This window comes from Grus americana, chromosome 1 (assembly GCF_028858705.1).
Source record: "Grus americana isolate bGruAme1 chromosome 1, bGruAme1.mat, whole genome shotgun sequence".
NCBI classification, from domain to species: domain Eukaryota; kingdom Metazoa; phylum Chordata; class Aves; order Gruiformes; family Gruidae; genus Grus; species Grus americana.
Window position 1 is genome coordinate 39,431,786 of NC_072852.1, and position 25,121 is coordinate 39,456,906.

Genomic DNA, 25,121 nt, shown 5'->3' on the forward strand with positions numbered 1-25,121 from the left:
CTTGTACACTGTGGCTGGGTGACAGGCCATGGTGGTGACACACATGATTTTTCTCCACCAACGGAGTAAAGAGCTCATGCCTTCCATCAGCTGCTGTGCAAGGCTGCCTGCAAGCTGCATCTAGTAAATGTCTATTTTGAAGACATTTTCTTTTTAATTCAAGGCTTTTTTTTTAATATACATAGTGGGATCAAAAAAGCATTTCCTAAGGAGTTTTGTTGTACACACATGTAACTGAGAAGGATAAAGGCTGTTTAACCTTCTTGTATTTTAATATAAACCTGAAGGAAGATGTAACATGTGGAAAGATTTCCCCAGTTCTCCTACTGCTCTGTATGATCTACCCATGCATAGACAGATCATGAGTTAGGCCCAGAAAAGTAATGAGATTGACAGGAACAATCATGAGGTATGCGGGGAAAAAATTCTCTAAAAGGTGCCCTTCGGCTTCAAAGACCTCTGAAAGCACATCACACTTTCAAGCTGCTTTCTGCAAACCACGACCAATGGAAGCGTGCCTTTATTTACTAAGAAAATTAATTTTCACATCACTATTTTTGGCTTCCATCAGACATTTTCAGAGCATACTCAGCTATGACAGTGTATCGGGCTTGCATGGCAAGGTTTTGGTAGCTGGGGGGCTACAGGGGTGGCTTCTGTGAGAAGCTGCTGGAAGCTTCCCCTATGTCCAACAGAGCCAATGCCAGCCGGCTCCAAGATGACTCACTGCTGGCCAAGGCCGAGCCCATCAGCCACGGTGGCAGTGCCTCTGGGATAACACAGTTAAGAAGGGGGAAAAGCTGTTGCGCAATAGCAGCCAGAAGAGAGGAGTGAGAAGATGTGAGAGGAACAACTCTGCAGACACGAAGGCCAGTGAAGAAGGAGGGGGAGGAGATGCTCCAGGTGCTGGAGCAGAAAAGGAGCAGAGGAAGAGTGTGAGGAGCCCTCCCCCTGAGGAGGAAGGAGTGGCAGAGACAGCGTGTGATGAACTGACCACAATCCCCATTCCCCGTCCCCCTGTGCTGCTGCTGCAGGGGAGGAGGGAGAGAAATTGGGAGTAAAGTTAGGCCCGGGAAGAAGGGAGGGGTGGGGGGAGGTGTTTTAAGATTTCGTTTTATTTCTCATTATCGTGCTATGATTTGATTGGCAATAAATTAAATTAATTTCCCTGAGTCAAGTCTGTTTTGCCTGTGATGGTAACTGTGAGTGATCTTTCCTCGTTCTTATCTTGACCAACAAGCCTTTTGATATATTTTCTCCCTTGTCCAGCTGAGGAGGGCAGTGATAGAGGGGCTTTGGTGGGCACCTGGCCTCCAGCCTGGGTCAACCCACCACAGACAGGAGCCATTGCACACATATGAGAGGGCCTGGAACAGAAGCTGCAGGCTCTGTAACACTGGGATATATAATCATAGAATCATTTAGGTTGGAAAAGACCCTTAAGACTGAGTCTAACTGTTAACCTAACACTGCCAAGTCCACCACTAAACCATGTCCCTAAGCACCACATCTACATGTCTTTTAAACACCTCCAGGGATGATGACTCAACCATTTCCCCGGGCAGCCTGTTCCAGTCCTTGACAACCCTTTCAGTGAAGAAATTTCTCCTAATACCCAATCTAAACCTCCCCTGGCACAACTTGAAGCCATTTCCTCTTGTCCTATCTCGTTACTTGGGAGAAGAGGCCAACCCCCACCTGGCTACAACCTCCTTTCAGGTAGTTGTAGAGAGCAATAAGGTCTCCCCTCAGCCTCCTTTTCTCCAGACCAAACCACCCCAGTTCCCTCAGCCGCTCCTCATAAGACTTGTGCTCGAGACCCTTCACCAGCTTCATTGCCCTTCTCTGGACACACTCCAACACCTCAATGTCCTTCTTGTAGTGAGGGGCCCAAAACTGAACACAGTACTCGAGGTGCGGCCTCACCAGAGCCAAGTACAGGGGGACGATCACTTCCCTAGTCCTGCTGGCCACGCTGTTTCTGATACAAGCCAGGATGCCATTGGCCTTCTTGGCCACCTGGGCACACGCTGGCTCATATTCAGCCAGCTGTATGTCATGGGTTTGTAACAGCCATGGTGCAAAAAGCACCGTTATCTGGTGCCCCACGCAGGGCACTCAGAGGGCTGGTGAACCCTTTTGATGTGGACAGTATCTAGTTTGGAGAAGTTTATTTACAACTCCCTTTCAGGCAACTTTCCCTCAAGGTGAAGTGAGCCGAGCCGAGCCGAGCCGAGCCGAGCCGAGCCGAGCCGAGCCCTCATGGACACCAACTGCCACCACATCCCACTGCGCTGCGCTCCAGCCTGGCACCAAAACGAGGCTCCACATCCCAGCGGGCAACGCGCCGCGGAGGCCCTGCCGTCCTCTGAACTACAAATCCCGGCGTGCATCGCCAATAGACTCAGGTGCGACGCGGGCGCGACGCACGCTGGGAAGCGTAGTCCTCGTCAGCCTTTCCGCCTTCTGCCACCGCCCCCCCCCCCCCCCCCCGCCACTCTCCAACGGCGGCCTAAACTTCCCGCGCACGCTCTGAGCCACGTACGCTCTGGCGTCACATGGCCGCCGACACCTCCCGCCCTCTCGCAGAACCAATCAGGGGCGCCGGTAGCGCGAGAGGGCCCCTCTCGACCTTTGACCCCGCGCTAAGCGCGAGCGACTGCCCGCCCGCCTCCCCGCCCCTCCCGCCGTGTCAGCCACAGCCGCAAGAGGCGGCGGAGCGCCCGCCTTCCCCCGCCGCCCTCGCCTCCGCCGCCGGCTTCGGCCCCGGTCCCGGCTCGCCCCGCCCCGCCGAGGGCCGTACCCAGCAGCAGGCGAAGTGGAGCCGGCGAGGCTGGGAAGACGCCGCCTCCTCCTTCTCTCCTCTTCCTCCTCTCCCTCCCCCCCGGGCCGGGTCCGTCAACATGGCGAGCGCCTCGTACCACATCTCCAACCTGCTGGAGAAAATGACATCCAGCGATAAGGACTTCAGGTGGGAGCCGCCGCCGCCGTCCCCCTTCGCGCCCTCTTCCGCCGCCCGCCCAGCCCCCGTCCCGCCGCGCCCGCCGGCCCCGCGTCTGCAGGCCCTACGCCGCCCTGCCCCCACGGCCGCCTCCGCGCCGGCCCCGGGCCTGGCGCCGCGGCGGTCAGGGCGGCGGCAGGTGCCGGGCGGTGGGGAGGCCTGCGGGGCCGAGCAGGGCCTGGTGCAGCGAGCCCGGGCTGTGCCCGTCTCGGCGCCGCTCGGGGTAGGAGAGGCCGCCCGCCGCCTCCCCCCCGCCCCGGGCCGGGCCGGTCCTGCGGGGCTGGGCGTGAATCTGCAGCTACCCCGGCAAGAAAGTTCCCGGGAGGAGAAGGCCTTTTCTCGCTGCCCGTGAAGGACGGGACGGGGCACGGCCTCCACGCGTGGTGGGCAGAGATCCCAGGCCGCCGGGAGGAGCTAAGCGGTCTTCAGGTTTGCTGACCTGCGTGGGGCGGGCTAGGCGAGAGAGGAGGTCGGTGGTTCAGTTTCCATCCTCGCAGATGCTCAAAGGCCGAATGGACGAAGCCCTGAACAACCTGCTGTAGCTGACCTTGCTTTGAGCAGGGGGGTGGGCGAGATGACCTCCCCGGGTCCCTTCCCAACCTCAAAAAATTCGGATCCTGTGATTTTGCGAATAGGAGCAGGGAAGGCCACCCAGCACGGTGGGCTCGACCATCCTAAGCTCACAATGCTTCCTGGATGCTGCATATTGTAGGCAGAGGGGTTTTGTACTTCTCACATAATTTGGTACTGCCTCTAAAACTCTGTGCATCCAGAGAGAGAAGCCCAGTTAAGCCTTATGGGGACAGGGCTGCTATATGAGCTTAAGATCTGTCACAAGAGCACTACTTCTTATTGGATCATTGGCTTGCTTTGTAATAAATGTAATCACAGATAAAATGCAAACATTTGAGTATCAGAAAATGAAATGGTATAAGTAAGTTATTAAAAAACAGCGGAGATTATACATTTACACAGTTGTTCTAGCAAAGCATTAGGTTAAAAGTTATTACCTTTCTTTGTATGGTGTGCAACCAGAAATTCACATTTGAAGCCTTTATTTGTCAAAGAGGGTACATGAATACAGACAGGGAAAAGGCATAAAACACACTTGGGTTTTGTTGCTTTGCTGCAGCATTACAGTGCTTAGTTTATAGTTAAAGAACACTTTGACATCCAAACAAGTCTCTTGTAAATATATTTACATCTAAAGGAAACCAGAGGTGATGATTAAATAACCATACAGTTGGATTTTGAATAATGTTGTTTGCTCTTCACAAACTGTTGTAGCACTGGACACAGATGTGATAAACTTTGTTTTTTTCATGTCGATTTCTTTCAGATTTTAGTAGCATGATATTACCTGGAGAACTTAGGCTAGAAATTTTGGAAGTAGAAAAAAAAAAATGAATCTAAAAAGAGACAGTCCAGAATTCCCTGATTTATTTAAAATGTACTAAAAATAGATTCAAACATTTTTTCCTCTGAATGTTACTGAAGATGTTTTTCTTACTTTTATCATGCCAATTTGTTTCTGTGATTAAGTGAGTTTTCCATTTTGTGCTTATGGGGAGGATAACTTACAAAAAATTCTGATAGATTTGTGACTAAATACTGATTTTGATGAGTTTAAAACTTTCTGCATAAAAGGGGTAGGTCACATCTGTCAAATGCAGTTGTAGCAAGCACTTTTTTTCTCCAGATACATGTGGTTAAAACTTGTTTTGTAGTTGCTTTAGGAGAACATGCTTCAGAAATTACCTGTTCTAGGAGCCTTGAACAACTTTGGAATTCTCGAATATTAAAATTTTTTTTCTTAGCATAGATTAAAATCTGACTCTACAAACCATAAAAATGAGTGATGATAGACCTTTACAAACTGGCTGTTATGCAATAATACATTTTATGAAACTTTATGTGTATCGTCTATTTGCATAATGGATAAAATAGTATTTAGTACTAGTAATTGTAAGTGCATTTATTCTTAGATCATGTATATTTGAAGAGGGACAGTGTAGTTAACTTGTCGATATTAGGGAACTGAGTATAAACCACAGTTCAAGTAACCACTTTACTGTAAAATATAATCCTCCGGTTTTTGGATAAACTGATTGTCCGATGCAAATGTTTCTGGCATTTATTGTCCGGAAGCTCAGAGTTAAATTCTAAAATGGGCAGAAATGTAAGGTGACAGTTTATTGTGTGGCTGTGGGAGAAGTAGTGTCCTCACTGGAGGAGGAGCATGACTACTCTGACTACAAGGTATGAGGAGCTGCTGACGTGCTGCTGCTTTGCACCAGGTAAAGTTTGATGTGCCTGAGGAGGAAGCAGTTGTGTCTAAAGGCCACATCTAAACTGCTCAAAATCATGTTTCTAAATACCATCAACTTGGCACTTCAGTTGCCGGGCCTCCCCACACCACTGTGGGGTTTGGGTTGGGATTTTTTTTTTTTAATGGAGGCATCTGCCAGGAGGACTTCTCAGTTGTAGTTGAGTGCAGAAGCTGCTGATGCACTGAGGATGTGCAAGCTCTGCTTAGTTTAGGAACTTGTCACAAGTAGCTGCTGAGTGCATGTGAACTCATAAAGCTAGGAAATGGGAGCTATTGACCAAGGAAGCAAGAGGAGGCTGTTAAGAAGGTTTAAGAGAAGGACGTGAGTATGGCAGTAACACAGAGACAGTTTTTGAATGTTCCGGTACTCTGTGACTTCATGTATATCCTTATTCCCATCCTATCTGTCCATTACCTTTACTTTGGTAAGTAGCTTTTTTCCTTGCTGTGCCTAAAAGCTGGTGCCACTTGCATTCATCATCTGTTTATGTGCACATCTGGTTCCTGTCAGATTACAGGCTTGCTTCAGTGCTACTGTTGAAGTGAATGAAAAATCAGTGAGGTCTTATCTTAGAAACACCTTGAGACTGTTAGAGTGGAATTACTATATTAAAAGACAGGACAAGTTGAGGTCCATTATGCGAGGGCAGGCACCTGGCATTCATGATGCATATTAAGATTATGCAGAGTCTTGGCTTTCATTTTCAGTAAAAAAAAGTATCTAGCATGTCAGGCTGTAGAGATAACCTTCCAAGTATGACCAGAGCTCAAGTGATGTCTGCGTGAGGCTTATGTCCCTGAAGTCCAAATGTCAACCTTAGCTGTTTAATTACAAACCATTTTTGTCTGGGACTTGGGATGGGGGTTGGGATTGGTACTGAAGCCCATGGGATTTGTAATTGAGTAATGCATCTGTATTACCTCTTCTGAGAAGAGAGGATGCTTACAAAAGATGAACAGATTGGAAAACAGACTTCAGAAGGAAAAGAGACAAAAGGCATAAAAGCAATATTTTTGGAATGTCGTTTCTCAGTATGTTCTTGTATTGGTGGATATGACAGCGTTATTGAATAGTAAATTAATTGGTATGAAAGATGATTTTATTTGCTTGATCTCTTGAGAATTAATTTTGGTCTTTAATGTGACACCCCAGATTGAGGGCTGGATAAACGTGATCAACCCTTGTCTGGCCTATAAACAAACTAGTCTGTACAGGGCAAGAAAATGAAAAACACGTAAAATGTAGCTTTGCTTTTATTTCTCCCTTTGTTGATGTTTGACTTCAGTGAATTTTATGGGAGAATATTTTAAAACAACTTTTAAGCAAGAGGAAAAATACATAGTTTTTCAAACAAACTCAGGACAGAGATTATTTTTTTAACAAACTTTAAAAAAAAGAAAAGAGCCTGTTTTTTCACATCATCATAGCTAATGAAAGGGCTAGTTAAAATCCAGGAATGTGTCAGTTTTAATTTGTGGAGATCATTTGGAATATAATGTAAACAATGGAAGAAAAATATTTAGCTGTTCTCATCAGGGAAGGATGATGACCTAACTAAAAGTAATTGTCATTTTTAAATACCATTTTTCTCCTCTTTATTCTGTAACAAAAATAAATGCTACTTGCATCACAGAACAGGTAACAGTAATCCAATGTTAAATGTCATTTATTTGATAACAAATGGTGGAAACTGAGAATCTTGAATCCTGAGCACTGGGAATAACTCGTATCCTTTTAGCAATAATTATCTGACTATCTTTTGCCAGGTTTATGGCTACTAATGACTTGATGACAGAACTACAGAAAGATTCTATCAAGCTGGATGATGACAGTGAAAGAAAGGTGGTGAAGATGATTTTGAAATTACTGGAAGATAAAAATGGTGAGGTGCAAAACTTAGCTGTCAAATGGTAGGTATTCTTTTTCTGTGGTGTAAAGAATTGTTTAATGACCGAACAACATAAAGTGCTTTTTCAAAACTTAAAGGAGCACTGCTGTGCAGAGTAATTGTGAAATTGATGCCCACAAAGGAACCCTTGTATTTGTAGGCTACCTGCCTTAATTGTAGTTTCTTACAGAGCTATCTTTTGTTGACATTGTGGATTAACATTTGGGGTTTCACATGACAAATAGTGCCTGCAGTCCTTGCTGAAAGTATATGAATGACATGCTTGTTCTTCGGCGATAATTCTTGATTGCTAAATAGATTTAAAAAGATTATAATTCATTGGTAGTTGCTACATTGATATTTGACTGTGAGAAGGTAGATGATGTGTAGGGGAAGAACTGTAGTATTAGTTTTCAAGCAGAAATAAAAACTTGAAAAGGTAAATATATGGTCTTGGTTATTAAATATGGAACTTATCTCTTCACTACCATTCAAAATACTGCATTAATGGTTTTACGTACTTTACAGGAACTGTAAATGTTTTACGGGGTCAAGATGCAGTTACTTGCGTTTCAGAAACTTCGTGTTGCTTCAGTGCCCTCTCTTCCTCTATTTAACTTTACATGTGGTGTGGCTTTTCCAGAGCATCCTTTGAAGAGGTGCTATGTTAATTATGACTTACTTTCTGTTCTTGGCTCTTCTGACTCTTTTTCTGCCCTTTAAGGAGGGCCTCTCTGTTAAGAAGATTCTAGTGTTACTGAGAATGTTTCTTGTTCATTAGCTCAGTGTTGTGGGTTTTTTTTAATATTCCATCTATGCTATTTATATTCTGTGAGATGTGGATTGAAGTAAATGTGCTACAGAAGAGCTTGGGGCAGCTTTGAAGATGAGTTTCACATTGTGACTAGCTGAGTTAGTTTGTTTCAGCTTGTTATCCTTTACAGTTTGTAGTATCAGACTAGCAAAGCAGAAAATTAAAGCCTGTGCATACGTCTGCTTATGTACTTAGAAGCAGCGCTTGCTTCAGAAATATTTTAAGTGATGGCAACCAAAACCTTGCACAGAGAAACTAGTGCAGGAATAGCAAGTTTCAAGCTAAAGTTTAATATTAGCAGTATAGTAATGTAATTGTTACTACTTTTTCACTACTCTCAGCAAGGCTGCAGTGTTGTCAAAATGTGTCCTTCCCTTCCCTTCTCTTTTTTTTTTTTTTTTTTTTAACAAACACCATAAAATGCCATGTTTCTTTTTAATTCAAACTTCTGAAATGTCAAAGTTCCCTGTGGTACAGCTTAATTTCTATGACTTTGAAACAGATTGCTTGTACTCAGTCAGAAGAGTAGATTATTATGAAACTTGGCTTAGGCTTAGTGTCAGTCTGTGTGTGAAATAACATTTTGTGGAAAAGTTAGGTTGCAGCATACATGCAGTACTCTATTGTACATCCTAAACTTATCCTGAAGTTTAGATTAATGCACGTAGACACAGCTTATATATCACAGTCTGTAATGACAATGTTAGAATTTTGGACCTAAAATACAAGTAAAGTTTATTAAAACATTAAAGAAAGATTGCAAAGGGAAGAGAATGAGAAAATAGATGGCTGCCTGTGTATGTGCACATGTGCATGTGTGCTGTTCTTATTAACCATTCTTTTATTTTTAAAGTTTAGTTTGACATACTGATAAAATTATTTGATTTAGTTAAAATAAGAGCATTTAAAGTTTGGAGTATTTTCAAGAAATCCAAATAATGTTATTATTTGAATAAGAATAGTTTTAAATTTACTGTAATGCGACAAGAAACACGATGGAAAGGTTTTCAGGTAAATTGTGAACATTCATCTAGAATGTGTGCATTCTTGAATGTATAATTTTTTTTTTTTTGGCACCCCAATCACTTGCAGATATGCTTTGAGGACAGAAAAACCTACCCTAAAAGTCTTCTCTTCTTAAAGCAGCTTATACTCACAGTATTGTTCCATGACAGTTTTAAGCCAGTCTAAGTTAATGCTGCTCTGCTGTTCTCGTCCTGTTCTTGTCCTCCTTGTCCCTTTTCTTGCACTGTTGCTTATCTGATTTTGTTGTAGACTGGTTTGGGGACTTAGTTTTCTTCTGGCTTAGCACTCTCCTGCAATCAGATGAGCATTGGTAGAAACAGTAGTAGGGGTGAAGGATGGGAGAGGTGGAGCACTATTAAGCTTTAATTTTTCTAAAAGACAGTTCCCATCTACTACAACACTGGGTGTAAACCTGATTCGTTAGGAAGTTAAATTCAGCCAACATATTTTTCTTGACTTTTTGTTTTTTTTAATATTCTGTGATGTCATTCTTGTGTATTTCTTTTACGGATTTACCAGCACTTTCAGTGGAGGAAAGCATAATTTGTGTTTAGATCTGCATTAATGCAAATGGTCTGGTGAACTTTAGAGACTGTCAGCAGGAGCTTTCATCAGACTGATACTTGATGATCCCATTTAATTATAGATTCCCCCTCTCAAAGAAAAAGGATTTAAGACAACCCTGTGTACCTTTGAATCTGTATTTGAGACAGATTTTTCCTTGAGGAAGGGAGGAAAGATTTGCAGTTTGTTAGGGGAGCTTCCTCTGCAGGTAGATCAATGGAAACACTGTGAATGGCAAAGGGGTTGATCACTCCTTGAGCAGGTAAGAATCTCTTGCGGGAGGATTGCTCTTTCATGGTTTGATTTTTTTGAGGTCACTGAACAGAGCAGATTTAAAACAACTTGGAGCAGCCTTAAAGCAGCATTTATTTTTAAGTAAGCATAGCAGCAAGTAAGCAGTGTTCCTGGTTTTGCCTTATCCGCTGCTTGCCTTCACATTTAGGTAGGAAGGGCTCTGTTGGTTAAAATGCTGATGAACTTGTTTCTTATTATCTCTTCAAAGCACACTAGTGATTTTGTTCTCGATCCTTTCAGTTATATTACACTGGTTTTGGACAGGATAAAACATGTCGTGTGGTTAGCAGATGTCAGGTTGAGAGTTTGAGTGCTTGGGTAGCTACCTTGCAAGATGATTGTGCAGTTCATTTCTGAATAAAAATGAAAATTAATGAACTGCCTTAGTACTCTTGGAGTAAAAGTCAACCTGCTCTAAGCTTTGACCGTACAGAAGGAAGTCTATTTGTCAAGCTTCTGTTATTGCAGGCAGTAGATGCAAACTAGGTAACTGCAGATTGTTCGCCTTGTTTTTCTTAAGAGCGTGTAAAATTTTAAATGTATTCTTGTTGTCTACATTTTTTTCTTGGGGAGTTGTTTTTTGCTTCATCTGATAGTCATAGGCTGTTTTACAGTCAGCCAATGTAGAAAATGATATTGGACATCCTACAGCATATTCTCAGTTTAAGGCTGTTAGTGTAGTCCAACATGGTATCTTGTGTACCTTATGACGGTAGTAGCTATAGTGCCCGTAGCTCTATCCAAGATTATGTGTATCTGGATTAGACAAGCAGTATGGTTTGTCTTAAGCATAGGTATTGTGTTGGATAGACTGTTTGTTCTTTGTTGCGATGATGTTGGTAATGCTTTGTTGGCCCAAATTGCACGTTAATCATTTCATGTGTTCAGTGTTGTGCTTTAAGGATGAACTGGTTCTCATTTTGAGCAGTTACTTATTGTAACTCTGCCATTTAAACCTATACTTAGAAATTTTTATTGTTTCACACTGTGAAATGTTTCCTGAAACCTCTAGAAACACAAACAAATGCGTATGTGCACACGCACAGAGACATATATATATATGAAAAAAAAAAGGGGGATTAATGTAAGTACCTTCGATGATTCCTCCCCTGTGATCCTGTGTCTGCATTTATCAGTGTGACTTCTCTGGGCAGTAGTTCAATATAGGGAACCCTGCTTGATGCTGTGAGTGTGAGTCATTAGTGTGAACAGGATGATGCACATATTGACTGTCGTGTGGCTGATCCGGTTCAGCAGCTTTAAAGCATTTTGGATGCTGCGGTAATACACTGCTGTGCATCATGCTATACTGGTGATTTGAATCAAAGTGGGTTTTTTCCTCCATTTGTGAATCTTAACTCTTCCCTATAAGTAAATGTGCTTATTTATTAGCCCTTAAAATATGCCAGTTTGAGACTATAATTGATTATGACTTGATGTCCCCCTTCCTAATAAGGAGCTACACTATGAACACATTTATTTTCAAACATATGTAACTTGAAGGAGACAGTGTGTTACAGTCACTGTTTATTTCTATTGGTGGCTGAATGAGCTTTTGACTTTAGGATAAACTGGACATAAATTATTGGCTAGTGAAAGGGAAAAGATCAAAGAGTAAAACAGTATCTGAAACTGCTTTCAAATGTGTAAAATACTTAAGTACAAAAGCTCTGTATTCAGAACTGGTTTTATAAAAGATGATTATAGCTTATTTTCTACTGCTGATAAGCTCAGTTTGTAATCTGGGACTAATAATAAGGTCTGTAAGTGATATCTACTGATTTTAAAGGCCAGTAAAGCTTGAGGCAATCTTTTTTTTTTAATTTACTTCATAATTGGTATGTCAACTTTATTGAACTAATAGGCTGAACAAATAGGACTGAAAATGCTAACTCAGGTAAAATCTGGTTTAACACTTTCTAGAAACTAATTTCAAGTGTTTGTGTAGATGACTTCGTTTCAGTGATTTGATTATCTTAAAACATCAGCAAAGAAGTATTTCCTATGCTTAATTGAGATGGATCTAATTGACCAGCCTTTGCTGTTATTTTAGTTACTCATAGGTTACTCTGAAAAAAACCCATATTTAAATTAGAAGAATTTAGTAGTTGTTCAGTAGCTCAGGTCTAAAAAAATAAAATCTTAACCAACGTTTCAGATGTTTTCACTTATGGAACCACTGGGGGTTTTTTGGTGGAGATCTGCTTCCAGTCTGTCAATGTGTAAAAGGATGTTGTCAGCTGCAGATCTCTAGGATGTGAAAGATGTATTTTTATAGAGCTGCACAAGTAATTGCAAACTGCAAAAGCAGAAGACAGGATCTTTCTAGCAGTGAAAGGAGGGATGACGTTGCCACCTCGAATCTCACCAACCAGGTAGCAAACCTGCTTGCTATTGATCAAAAGCAAAATTTCAGGATTGCTACTCTGAAGGCTTGCCATATTTTTGAAAGGATACTTTCATTCAGTTTTATATGAATATGCTTCCGTAATTGTACATGTGCTTGTTTGTGCTTCCCAGTGCTTCTATTTACAGTACTTCTTTTGGAGCATGCAGCATTATAGATGTGAAATGATTTCTATGGATTCTGCACTTGTAGCTTTGTATACTGTAGTCCGTTGACTGAAAGCACAGGGAGTTTATCTGGACTGCTGTGGACAGTCATCATGCCTTGGAATTGTGATTGTTTCTGTTCTCGGTGATTTGTGCTTGTGTCGCTTGCAAAGCAATTTACTATGCATCAAGGGTAGAAGAGTGCAACAATGCTGTGAGTAGCTGCTGACTGACAGTGGTGTGTATTTGAAGAGAAACTAGTGATGTGTCAATAAGATACTGTGAAGGGAAAGCTTGGTTGAAGAGTGAAATCAGGTTGTGGAGAAACCTGTGAGCTTTTTTGAGCAACTGGGGAAAAATGTTTCAACTTTTAGGGATGCAATCAGGTATAGCTTGATGTATTTGAGTCTGGGAGCTCATTTGTGGTGATAATCTGTCTCTTGTCAAATTTATCAGGAATTTATCTGTTGGAGGAAAAAGGTCTTCACCAGTATCAGTGTCCAAAAATTATTTTAATGAGATTGTGGTATTAATTTAACATGATTGAAGCAGTAGCGTGACCGCATGAGGATTTTGGATATGGTCCTCTACACCCCTGCTCTCAGGAGTTTAGTAGCTGTAGAGACTTGTTTGCAGAATCTAAAGATTCCCGTACAGTGCCATTTTTCTAAATTAAAGGGCAGTGCCAGGTTAGGGCCTGAAGTTTAGCTGCTTCTAACAAAGGGTGCTCTGTCAGAGCTGTTCATTTCTGCAGGAGTATGTGTACCCGCTGAAGCGAGTGAGAAACCATTCCATTACATCTTCGTTTCTGTGCACTTAAAGGGCTTCTTTTTATGCTTTTCATCAGACACCAGTCAGTATCTCAATTAACAGTTCACTTGAGATTATCTTTATGCAGTATCATCTTCTAGAAATGTTGTACCACAGTTGTTTTTGTGTAGTTATTTTTGAGACATCTGCATGTCTCTGTAAAATGCTCTGCAAATTGAGTAAATTGCAATCTTGCTGAATGTGTGGCATTGATCATAATGCATCAATCTCAGATATCTGTGACCTAATTTGGGGAGCTGGCCTCAATGTCAAATTAGTTCGAAGTTTTGCGCATTAACCAAACTGAGTTAGTTGCATGTGATTATTTCAGCGTATGTTTTCAGTAAATATGTTTTGCTGTTGTGTTTTTTGGTGGGTTTTTCTCTTTAATTCCCAAATTGCCTTTACTTTCAGTAGGCTTTATCACATGAGTAGGGTTATGGTGGGTAAAGAGAGAAGGAAACCAAACAGGTTACAGTTTGTGAAGGGATTCATGGGAAGTGGTAGGTAAGATTGTCTTGGGAACTGCATATTCCTGGATGTTAATCTACATGCTGTGCCTCAAGCGCAAATACTGCTTTGAGTTCATGGGAATAAGGCATTATGAGAGTAGCCTTTGAAAGACAAGCTCCTAAGTTTGCCTAACATGGTGACAAACCATTAATGCCAGAACTTTGAACCTTACTCTGGTTACTGTCATTTTGTAAGTCACACTTAGTGCTTGAACACAAGGACTTGCTTTATATGATAGATATATCTCCTTTGTCCGTGTCCTCTTCCTGTCTGCGCTTCTTGTCTGCTGCCTTTTGCTTCTGTTGAGCATTTGTTATGATAATTACCTCTTGCTGTGAATTCTTGGACCTGGGAAAGAAGGGTAGCAGCAGTGGGGTACGTACAACGGGTGGGATGGAAGATGTATTTTGGTTTTGTCCTACTGTACAGAGCCATGTCTGCTAGCTGTCCAAGAGTGCAGGCCATAAATCTCAGCACTCTGAGTCCAGCTGGCATTACTGGCTTGCAGTCTTCTGAGTCTGAGCCTACTCTTCCAGTCTAGCTCCTTCCAACAGCTGTGTCTAATGGTTTAGTTTGAGCTGTTGGAACGCTGTGGGTTTTTGTTTGGTTTTTTTTAGGAGTGGAGAAAATGGGTCACCAGATCAGGTAGAACAATGATTTTTGAGGGTCTACAGTTGTCCTGTGGTGTGAGCTATATGGTGGAGAGGGGTGGCTTTGGAATGACTGAGAGGACTTCTAAGATGGGAACGTGAAAGGTGTGGGGAACTCCAAGTGTGTTTGGGAGCCTTTGTAGCAGGAGGAATGGAAAACTTGATTCTCTGAGACTGAAGAGAAGACTGAGTTTCAGAGGAACTTGAAACATGTGGGTTTGGATTTACCCTGTAGGTGCTTCTAAACGCTGTTTGACTAGACTGTTCCTCTTTTTTTTCTTTTTTCCTTTTTTTCCCCCCAATCCATACTCGAAAGGACAATTGCTCTGAACAGAAGTGGAGATGCTAAAGTGACTTGTTCAAAATGAACAAATTCATTGTCAAGTTTGACTGTACATTCAGAAGTTGATTCAATGTGGTCCAAGGTGCCAAGTCACATTAAAAAAATGGTGAGATAATAAAAGTATGTATAGGTCAATGAGTAAAATTAATACAAGATAACATTTCCTTGTTAACAGCACTTTGGAATTAAACTACACATCCTCAGATCTCCATTGCTAAAGCAATGCAGGAATTTGTCTTTTTCCCCAGCAGTACCAGTGAGGTAGTAAATGAGTGGTGTTCCTCAGGGGTCGGTACTGGGACCAGTGCTGTTGACATCTTTGTCAGTGACATGGACAGTGAGATCGAGTGCACCCTCTGCAAGTTTGCCAGCAACACCAAGCTGTGTGGTGTGGTTGACATGCTGGAGGGGCAGGGATGCCATCCAGAAGGACCTGGACAGATGGGCCTGTGCAAACCTCATCAAGTTCAACAAGGCCAAGTGCAAGGTCCTGCATGTGAGTGGGTGCAATCCTAAGCACAGCTACAGGCTGGGCGGAGAATGAATTGAGAGCAGCCCTGAGGAGAAGGACTTGGGGGTATGGATTGATGAGAAGCTCAATGTGAGCTGGCAGTGTGCGCCTGCAGGCCAGAGAGCCAACTGTGTCCTGGGCTGCATCAAAAGAGGTGTGACCAGCAGGTCGAGGGAGGAGATCCTGCCCCTCTACTCCGCTCTTGTGAGACCCCACCTGGAGTACTGCGTCCAGCTCTGGGGGCCCCAGTACAAGAAAGACATTGAGCTGTTGGAGTGAGTCCAGAGGAGGGCCACGAAGCTGATCAGAGGGCTGGAGCACCTCTCCTGTGAGGACAGGCTGAGAGAGTTGGGGTTGTTCAGCCTGGAGAATAGAAGGCTCTGGGGAGACCTTCTAGCAGCCTTCCAGTACCTGAAGGGGCCTACAGGAAAGCTGGAGAGGGACTGTTTACAAGGGCATGTAGTGATAGGACAAGGGTTTATGGCCTTAAGCGGAAGGAGGGTAGATTTAGATTAGATACTAGGAATAAATTCTTGACTGTGGGGGTGGTGAGGCACTGGAACAGGTTGCCCAGAGAGGTTGTGGATGCCCCCTCCCTGGAAGTGTTCAGGGCCAGGTTGGATGAGGCTTTGGGCAGCCTGGTCTAGTGGAGGGTGTCCCTGGCCACGGCAGGGGGTTTGGAACTAGATGATCTTTAAGGTCCCTTCCAACCCAAACCGTTCTGTGATTCTGTGCAGGATTGTCTTGCTGTCATTCTTGGCAAATACAGTACTAAGCTTCTAAACTAATTTCAGTGCCTTTATGCTGAATGCCATAGCCTCGAGCATTTCCTTCTGAATAGTGATCTGTGACCTCTATGTTCCCTCGAAGCTGTCTGGGTGACAGTTTTATTAGCTAGTTGTGAACCCAGGGTCCAGCTGTGTTCTTGGAGAGCTAGCCTTAACCTCCAGAGCCATTTTCCGTAAAACAAGATAAAACATTTTGCTCGTCTCTCAATACATGTAAATTAAGAAAGGAACTCTCCCTGAGACTGCAAAGACTCAAGAGCGGTTTTTCTGTCTTAAAACACTTGTGGGTTTTCTGTAATACAGCAATGTGGGAATTAGGCGATTTAAGTACTAAGTGTAAAGTATGTTTTTGCCTGAGTGGCATAACTTAATTTGGATCTTGAACTATCTACTTTCAGAATAATAGTCTTCATTGAGAGCTTAGTATCTTGACAGCTTGGACAGAATTTCTACTTGCCTATAGATGATTTCTATTCCTCCCGCCCTAGTTTTGTGCAGTTGACTTAATGTCTGTGCTTTTTTTTTAATGTGAAAGTTGGTCTTCATTCAGAATAATTCTGAAAATCTTATGAAATAAAACCAAAACATTTATTTTTTTCCCCATTGTAATCATTAAAGTCTGAAAGGAAGTACTTTGCATCCAGACTGTTTCTTTCCAGTAATCTGATACAACTAGAATATGATGCATTTAATTTATTAATTTTTCTAGAACTGCATACTGATATTTGTTAATCAGGGTTTAGCTCTGTACCATGATCTGGCAACTCCATTATTACATTGTACAACCAAATGTATGAAGTTGGAAGTTCTCTTCCCACCTTTTTCCTAGTGTTGTGAGCTTGTTTTGTTTCTGTAAAGTGTTTTGGGGAGGGGAGAAAAATACTTACCCCTGCATATATCAAACTAACTTGTGGCTGAACTGTTTTAAAAGTTTGGTAATTGCTATTCGTTTCAAATAAATGAAAATTTAAGTGCAGATTAATACATTACAACTTCCCAAATATTACTGTTTCTTTTCTAAGCATGGCAAAACCAGTCCATCTTTGGACAGCATACTCCCTTTGCACTTGACAAGGAGTTAAACTAGGCAAATAGTTATAGTTGAAAGTTGTTTTATTGTTAATTATATCAATCTGTTTTACAAATAATTTCATCATCTGCTTGTAAGACTTCTGCATGCTTCTGATGTTTCAATAAGGTCGTGAGCATATGGTCCTAAGTCACTGCAGTCTCAAAAGTCTGATGTAATGAATAGTGGCATATATTTGAAAATTTAAACTTTGCTTTCTTGATCTTAGTCTCATTTTGATAACAAGTTAGTTCATTCATTTTTTTCTCTAGGGTTTCAGTTTGACTTCAACTTTCCAAAATTAGTATTTACTAACCCTATAGACATCACTTTAGTCTCAGTTAGCTTTGCTAGAATCGACTTTAATGAAAAGCAGATGCATGCTGTATTAAAGTTGAGTGTGGAAAAAACCCCTCGATTTTATATGGAGGCATTACATTCTAAGGTAGTCCTAATAGAATCACTTTGTGATTGGCTTTAAGGTGCTCTTTTTCTGCATTTGTTCATACATTGATTTCCACATATTTCAGTTTTAGAGTTCTGATTTATAGAGAGGTTGTCTGTGTACATTGTGTACAATGTTGAAGGGCGGATACAAAATCTGGATCCTTCCTTGTAAGCCCCAGAAATATCCACGATCTGTAATGCTTGGCTCTGGCAGTTGCAGTAGGAGATGTGGTCTCTTGGCTCAGTGCTTGAAACCACTTTAACGCTCTTTGTCCTTACAGCACAAATCTGATGGAACCATTGCACGGGCTCACTTTGACTTCTGTACTGCAAGTTGGGCCCTGACTTTCACAAAAACAGCAACAAAACTTAAGCTTTTGAAAAATGCTTCCTAAAAAATAAAAATTTTGTGCATGTCTTTCCAGTCCACAAAATCTTAACCAGGTTGTTTCAATACAAAGGGCTCACTTAAAATCCTCAAACTTTACTGCTCATCAAAGTTCACACTGAGAAAACACATGTAAAATCTCTTGAAAATCTTCTGTGCTTTCTCACTGCGACTGAAGTTGAATTTGATGGTGATGTGTATAACTTGTAGTGTGTTTCATAGGAGGAAAAACATTGAGGTGCTTTTGAGAATCAGGCTGTAGGATTTCTGTGGTGGGACATCTGGTGCAGCTGCAAAACAACTAGGGAATGGTCTGTGCACAAGACTGAGACAGAATGCTATTCATTATCCTTTTGATTCAGATGGAAGAGAAAATAAATAGTAATTTTCTGGAGATACATCTGTGTTTCTGTTAATTTTGGTGGGCCACAATTCCACTTCATGATTCCCACATTTTCTGTAGATGGTCCTTGCTACTGTTGTCTCCATTCTTGCCTCAAGCCATTGTTCTTTCTATGTCACTGTTGCGCACAGCTTCTTGTCCTCCTGCCCTTGCTTCTGTCAGCGTCAGTACAGAACCTAAGCTTGGTAGAACTTTAGCTTCTTGTCACGTTTCACTTCTAGTGTTGATGTCTCATTAGTAAGCATGCTTTCTTGATTGGATAATAATATTATGGATGTCACCACAGGGAATTAAAGAGAGAATAGCTGGCAAGATCAACGTACAGAAACAGAAGCTTACAAAACAAGGGAGTTATGCATACAGTAACTACTCTGAAAGAAATAAGTTAACTGGTTTTTGATGGAACATGGTAGGAATGCAGATAGCACACTCTTCAGAATTTGATATGTTCGTTGTTAATGTGTGTGTGAGGGAGTTGAATTAGATTAAAATATTTGGTAATTTAAAGTTTTTCAAAATTAATTTCCCATTTCTGAGATGCTTTGTCTGAAGGCAGGAGCTTTAAAAATAGGGAGAAACTAGATAAGCAAATTTGGAGTGAGAAGTGGGAGGGGTAGTAGGAGAAAGAGTAATTTCTTGGTGTTCTTATGGAGGTTTTTCACAGGTGAATGGAAGGAAATAGAGACAATATAAGGCTCCGTTTTTGCATAACTTCCCTTTTGGAACAGAACATTAACAACGGAGAGATGCTGAAAGTTGGTAATTGGGTTAGGAAGATGGTGAAGGATGCAATATTTCTTAGCAATGAACTAGACTTTACTAGGACATCTGTGGTTTTAGTATTTTGAACAAATGGGAGCATTTCACAACGGAATAGAAGAATGTTATCCTCAAAACAATTGGAATGACGAAAACCCTCACAATTCAGAGGAAAGAAGAAATGTTACTTGTGCTGCATGTGTAGTGATGCTTGGAGTCTGTGTGAAGGAGGGCATGCTGTGTCATTGGTTTTTATTTGACTGTTTGCATTCTATTACGGAAGTCACGCTAAGGTATAGAATGAGTCTGAGTGTACATCAGATTGAACCCAAGCATTGTGTTGAATAAAGATGCAGTAATTAAGAAGGTTGCTTACTTGCCTGTGAACTAAGCAGGCACTGATGGTCAAGCACATAAACTGATGGCTCTGGCTGGGTAACTTTTGTTATAAATCTTGGTTAAGTGAGAAGTAAGAGGGACTCTGGTTTTGAGATTGAAGCACAACAGTCACGCAAAAAACATTTCCACCACTAGATAAAAAACATGTACTAAACCAGTATTTTATTACTAGATTTATGGAGACAGTGATCAACCCAACCAGTTGAAGGTTTTCAGTTTTTAAAATTCTGCTTTATATTGCTATCGAAACCAACCTTAAGTTTGTGACTTGAATGCAGAATACTGAAATAAAATGAGGTGTTTTATTTAAGGTTGCAGATTTAATACTTTTTCTTCTGTTTATATAGCCTTGGCCCTTTGGTGAGTAAAGTGAAGGAGTATCAAGTGGAGACCATTGTAGATACCCTCTGTACAAACATGCTTTCAGATAAAGAACAGTTACGTGACATTTCGAGCATTGGCCTTAAAACTGTGATTGGAGAACTCCCCCCAGCTTCCAGTGGTAAGGCATTTTGTATTCAAGACTACCTAGTTTTATAATTTCATTACTAATTAAAAAAATGCAAAAGCTGGGTCCTTTAGTGAAGAGGATTCAGTTCACTTAACATTGGAACTAATTTCTGTCAGTGGAAAAATGTATGGCACAATATCCTTTTAGTTTTTTCTTCCCTGACTGTATTTCTAGATTTTACTAGTTCAAAAACTTTTTTACTGAAGAATTACATTAATGTGAAAAACAAACTTACAGTATATGAACTTCAGTATAACAAATTGAGTATAAAAGCTCCTATTTTTAATAATTGTCTGGTGGAACTTTTCTAGTCATAGCTAAATCTCATCTTGCTTTTTGATTGATAGTATACTTTAAAATTGATTATAACGGGTATTTTTCTTTAATGATCTGATTTCTTGTCTTAGTTTCTGGTAAGTGTTTTGGAAAGTACCTTGTGTTTCTAGCAATTGCCTGTTAAATTACTGAAATGCTTTCCTGCAGTTTTAAATGAAGGCAGCCTTTCTTCCAAAAGAGATAGTAATGATGAACAGCTCATCAGTTAATGGCATTACTTTTTTATTCTAGTGATTTTCAGATATTGTGTAGGATATGAATGAGAATAGAGAAGTGATTAAAAAGGCTTTGGAAATGCAGTTTTTAGAGACTGAGGTTTCTTAATCTTTAAAAAAATAATTCTGATTTTCACATCCTTTATTGAAAGCACACAGGTAAGTCTTGCTTTTATCAAGCAGTAGTGAGATGTGTAAACTTCAAATAAATAATTTTAAGTATCACAGTTACAGCTTTTATTCTTTTGTTTGCCTACATAAAAAGAAAGATTTTGGGGTGGAGGTAAAGCTTAAACAAAAACATAGCAAAATCTTTCAATATAATTAGCATTCCTAATAAAGGAACCTAGAGTTGAGAGCAAGAAATAACATGTAACATAGATTGTTGTCTTTTTTTGTTAGCCTCTGTGGTAACATATTTGACTGTCCAATTGTTATGTTTAGTTTTAGTCAGGAAGTTGATTTTAGTCATATAGTTAAGAACAAGCCATAAATACTTATAAACTATATTTAATATAGTTTGGAAAGGTAAACTCCAAAAGTGTGGTTAAAAAAAATTTCATGCAAATGAAGGTGAGCTTTAACCATTGGGTAGCTGTTACCATGACATGAGTTTCTTCTCATAATTACTCTGAACAACATTAGACAGTTGGGGGAAAGGAGGAACTACAGAACTGTGGTAAAGACATTTTTACTTGAATCTTAAAATACTTTGGGTATACATTTTTTCCCCTTTATCAAATGTTTCACCAGTATTTCAGGTACTCATTTAACTAGCTTCTTGTGCAAAATCATTTTATGTAGCTGTTCTTTAGAGGTGGTTCTGTCTACTCCCGTGTTTCCCCTTATTGTAGTTATTCCTTTATTTTTACCTCTAGTCTTTTCATTTATTGCTCTGGACTTGTCTTGGCTTTCACTTTCCATTGCTTGCCCTGCCAAAAGCAGTGTTCTTTCTGTTGTATATACCTTATGGGACAATTAAGAAGCCCTACTTCTGATTATGTTTCTACATAGATAGTCTGTCAACTCTAATGCAGAGCATATGTTACATTAGCAAACAAACTGGCTGCTCAAGCTTGTTTTGTTGGGTGGGAAAAGCTTCTTTATGTTAGTATCATGTTGCTTTCCACAGTCACAAACATCATCTCTGGTGTTAAAAACTGGATTCTTTTTAATTATGAAAATGCTGAGGTTTTGTTGTACTTTCAGGTTCTGCATTAGCAGCTAATGTTTGCAAAAAGATCACAGGGCGTCTCACTAGTGCTATAGCCAAGCAAGAAGATGTGTCTGTTCAACTGGAGGCACTGGATATCATGGCTGATATGCTGAGCAGGTAAACATACCTCTTCCAAAATGCTGGTGAATGCTGAGAAATACTCGTTAAAGCTTGAACTTTGATTTTTCCAAATGTTTAAATTTCAGTTTTTAAGTTTTGTGAAATAATATAGTAAGGTATTAAGTATAGGTGAAACTTCAGTTAGGGGAAAAAAAAAGGTGAATGTATTGAAGATAAGTTGATTGATAGATGAATTACTTGATTATTTAACCTTGAGAACTGTAATTTTAAGTTTATTTTAATGTTTATTGCTTTGAGAGTATATTTTAAACTAATTTATTCTTTTTAAAAGTTCCAAAAGCTTAAATTTAAAAACTTAATTGGAATCTTTGGGATATTTTGGGAATATTTAAAATAATATTGTGCAGTATATGAACAAAGTTATCTAGATTCAATTGGTTTGAGTTTGTGTTTTGTCTGTTTTAAGGCAAGGAGGACTGCTTGTTAACTTCCATCCTTCAATTCTGACCTGTCTGCTCCCCCAGCTGACTAGCCCCAGACTTGCTGTGAGGAAAAGAACCATCATTGCTCTTGGTCACCTGGTTATGAGTTGTGGCAATATGGTTTTTGTTGACCTCATTGAACATCTGTTGACAGAGCTGTCTAAAAATGATTCCATGTCAACAACTAGGACCTATATACAGTGTATTGCTGCTATCAGTAGGCAAGCAGGTCACAGAATAGGTAAGAAAAATACACAAATTATCTGTAACTTTTTAAAAGTTTTTAGATGAGAGTAATTACTTTGCTATTTTTTTTCCTCTTACCAGGTGAATATCTTGAGAAAATAATTCCTTTGGTTGTAAAGTTTTGTAACGTAGATGATGATGAACTACGAGAGTATTGCATTCAAGCCTTTGAATCCTTTGTTCGGAGGTAAGTTATTCTTGGGTACCTATTTCAGGCTTTCTTAAGATCTAATAGTGTGTCATTTGGTTGTAAGCTGTCAAGGGACAGTCTCCTTGGTACAAAATATTTTTGTGAACTGGAACAGTTCCTGTAACTCTGTCTTGTAACTTAATTGTTAAACAATGTGTTACGTCTATACTTCAGAAGTTTTTTACTGTGCTGTCGCTGCTTATGCAAACAGGAGGGGGAAAGTATTCTAATAATACTTGTTGTCCAGTAGTGGTGAAAAAAAATTGATATCCAAAGGCATATCTTGATCCTTCGCAACCTTCCAGTCTAGCAGATCCAGTTACATAGTAGCCTCACCCTTTCTGACCTTCCTTTCTGAATTTCTGTAATTCAGATGCATGCATTGATGGTACTTGGTTTGGCCAATGTCTCCAAAGTACAATATGTGGCATGAAGTCTTTTGAAGAATAAAAATATTTCTAAAATAATTTGACATTCATTGTATTTTTGTATTACACAGATGTCCTAAAGAAGTTTATCCTCATGTATCTACTATTATAAACATTTGTCTTAAATATCTTACTTATGATCCTAATTATAATTATGATGATGAAGATGAAGATGAAAACGCCATGGATGCTGATGGTGGTGATGACGACGATCAAGGTATATTCTCTTTTTGGGCTGGGCAAGAGGAAGATCTTGTAAACGTGCAGTCATCTGAGAAAATTGATATGGGTGCTATTGCTACTAAGTACCAGCATTTGTATGACTTGTATACTTTTGTATTCAATTTTTGCACTGTTTTCAAACATACTTATATTCCAAGAAGTGAGTTCATAATACATAGGATGTTGGTTTTGGAGATAAATAATTCCAAGGGTGAACATAAAGTACAAGACAAATATTTTAAAATACTTGAAAGGTGGATAAAAGGCAGAAGCATGTAGGATGATATAATTAAAGTGAGAAGAACTTCAGTTAATGAATTGAAAATACATATTCAGCATGGGAAAGGCTTCTCACTACTTTCTACTATAATATATTGTTACCTAATGCATAAAATCAGAATAGATTGAAAATTGCAAAGTAGTCAGTATTTTTCTGTAGGATGAAAAATGTTTTAGACTGAAAGGTATAACCTATTGTTACTATGGTAGCAATACCTTGCGATATGTAAGCTTTATGAAAACTTGGACACACAAGTAATCTGAACCCAGACCGTAACATTCTCATTACTTTAAGAATGAATGAGCCACACAGTTGTTGCTTTAGTGCTTAAGAAGTCAATTTGTATTGCTTATTGTATGTTTTTGTTGTCATTTTTGGGGGCAGACTATGGTTTGGTTTATTCCTAGAAAGAAACAAACAGAATAATTTGTTGAATCTGGATCAGCTAGTAATTGTTGTTGTATTGTTGCTTATGTCACGACTAAAGAGGAATAGGCTTTAAATCAGTAGTCAGGCTGTAAATGTGATGGGAACTGCCTTATCGTGTTTGCAGTTTAAATTAGTGCGTGTGTAAGACTAGCGTGAAAAAATTGGCAGAGAAAAGAGTTAGTGTTCAGATTTAGGCAGTTTAGAAAGCTTTTTAGTATGGTTTTTAACATACTTCTGAACCTCTTTCTTTGGTGTGCATTACACAAAGAGCTCAAGTGTGTTCCTATTAATTGTTTAAAATAAAACTTGATGCTTTGATTGTCTAGACTTGAACATATGCATAATTTATTTTTTTCAAGGGAGCGATGATGAATATAGTGATGATGATGACATGAGCTGGAAAGTGAGGCGTGCAGCTGCTAAATGTCTGGATGCTGTGGTTAGCACACGACATGAAATGCTTCCAGAATTCTACAAAACTGTGTCTCCTGCTTTAATAGCCAGATTCAAAGAACGTGAAGAGAATGTTAAAGCAGATGTTTTTCATGCATATCTTTCTCTATTAAAACAAACTCGACCTGTGCAAAGTTGGCTTTGCGATCCTGATGCAATGGAACAAGGAGAGACACCTTTGACAATGCTTCAGAGTCAGGTTATTTGTCACGATTTTGGTTATCTTTGGGAAGACACACTGAGCTTGTGCCCTCTTCATAAGGATAGTTCTTGAAATATGCCATATACTTTCTTCATACACAGATTTACAGTTTTTTTAATGTAGTATTAACATTGAGAGCAAGCCAGGTAAACTGACCCATAAAAGTGCAGCGGTCGTAGAAACTGAAATTATCAACTCATGTAAACGTGCTTATCTGACTTCAGTTGTTTACCGTCACCTGTAAAAGTTTAGCCAAATTACCAAAGCAAAACAGTTATTT

The 25,121-nt window shown here is 40.2% G+C and overlaps 1 protein-coding gene across 1 annotated transcript in view; it reads left to right on the forward strand.

Annotated features, from left to right (window-relative positions):
* Positions 1-2,676: 2,676 nt before the first annotated feature.
* CAND1 (cullin associated and neddylation dissociated 1) overlaps positions 2,677-25,121 on the forward strand; it is a 32,940-nt gene continuing 10,495 nt past the window's right edge. Inside the window, exons 1-8 of the mRNA XM_054826886.1 lie at positions 2,677-2,971; positions 7,098-7,241; positions 19,898-20,052; positions 21,822-21,945; positions 22,376-22,632; positions 22,719-22,824; positions 23,327-23,472; positions 24,546-24,838. Coding sequence (XP_054682861.1) covers positions 2,904-2,971; positions 7,098-7,241; positions 19,898-20,052; positions 21,822-21,945; positions 22,376-22,632; positions 22,719-22,824; positions 23,327-23,472; positions 24,546-24,838 — 1,293 coding nt within the window. The 5' untranslated portion in view covers positions 2,677-2,903. The remainder of the gene's footprint in view (positions 2,972-7,097; positions 7,242-19,897; positions 20,053-21,821; positions 21,946-22,375; positions 22,633-22,718; positions 22,825-23,326; positions 23,473-24,545; positions 24,839-25,121) is intronic.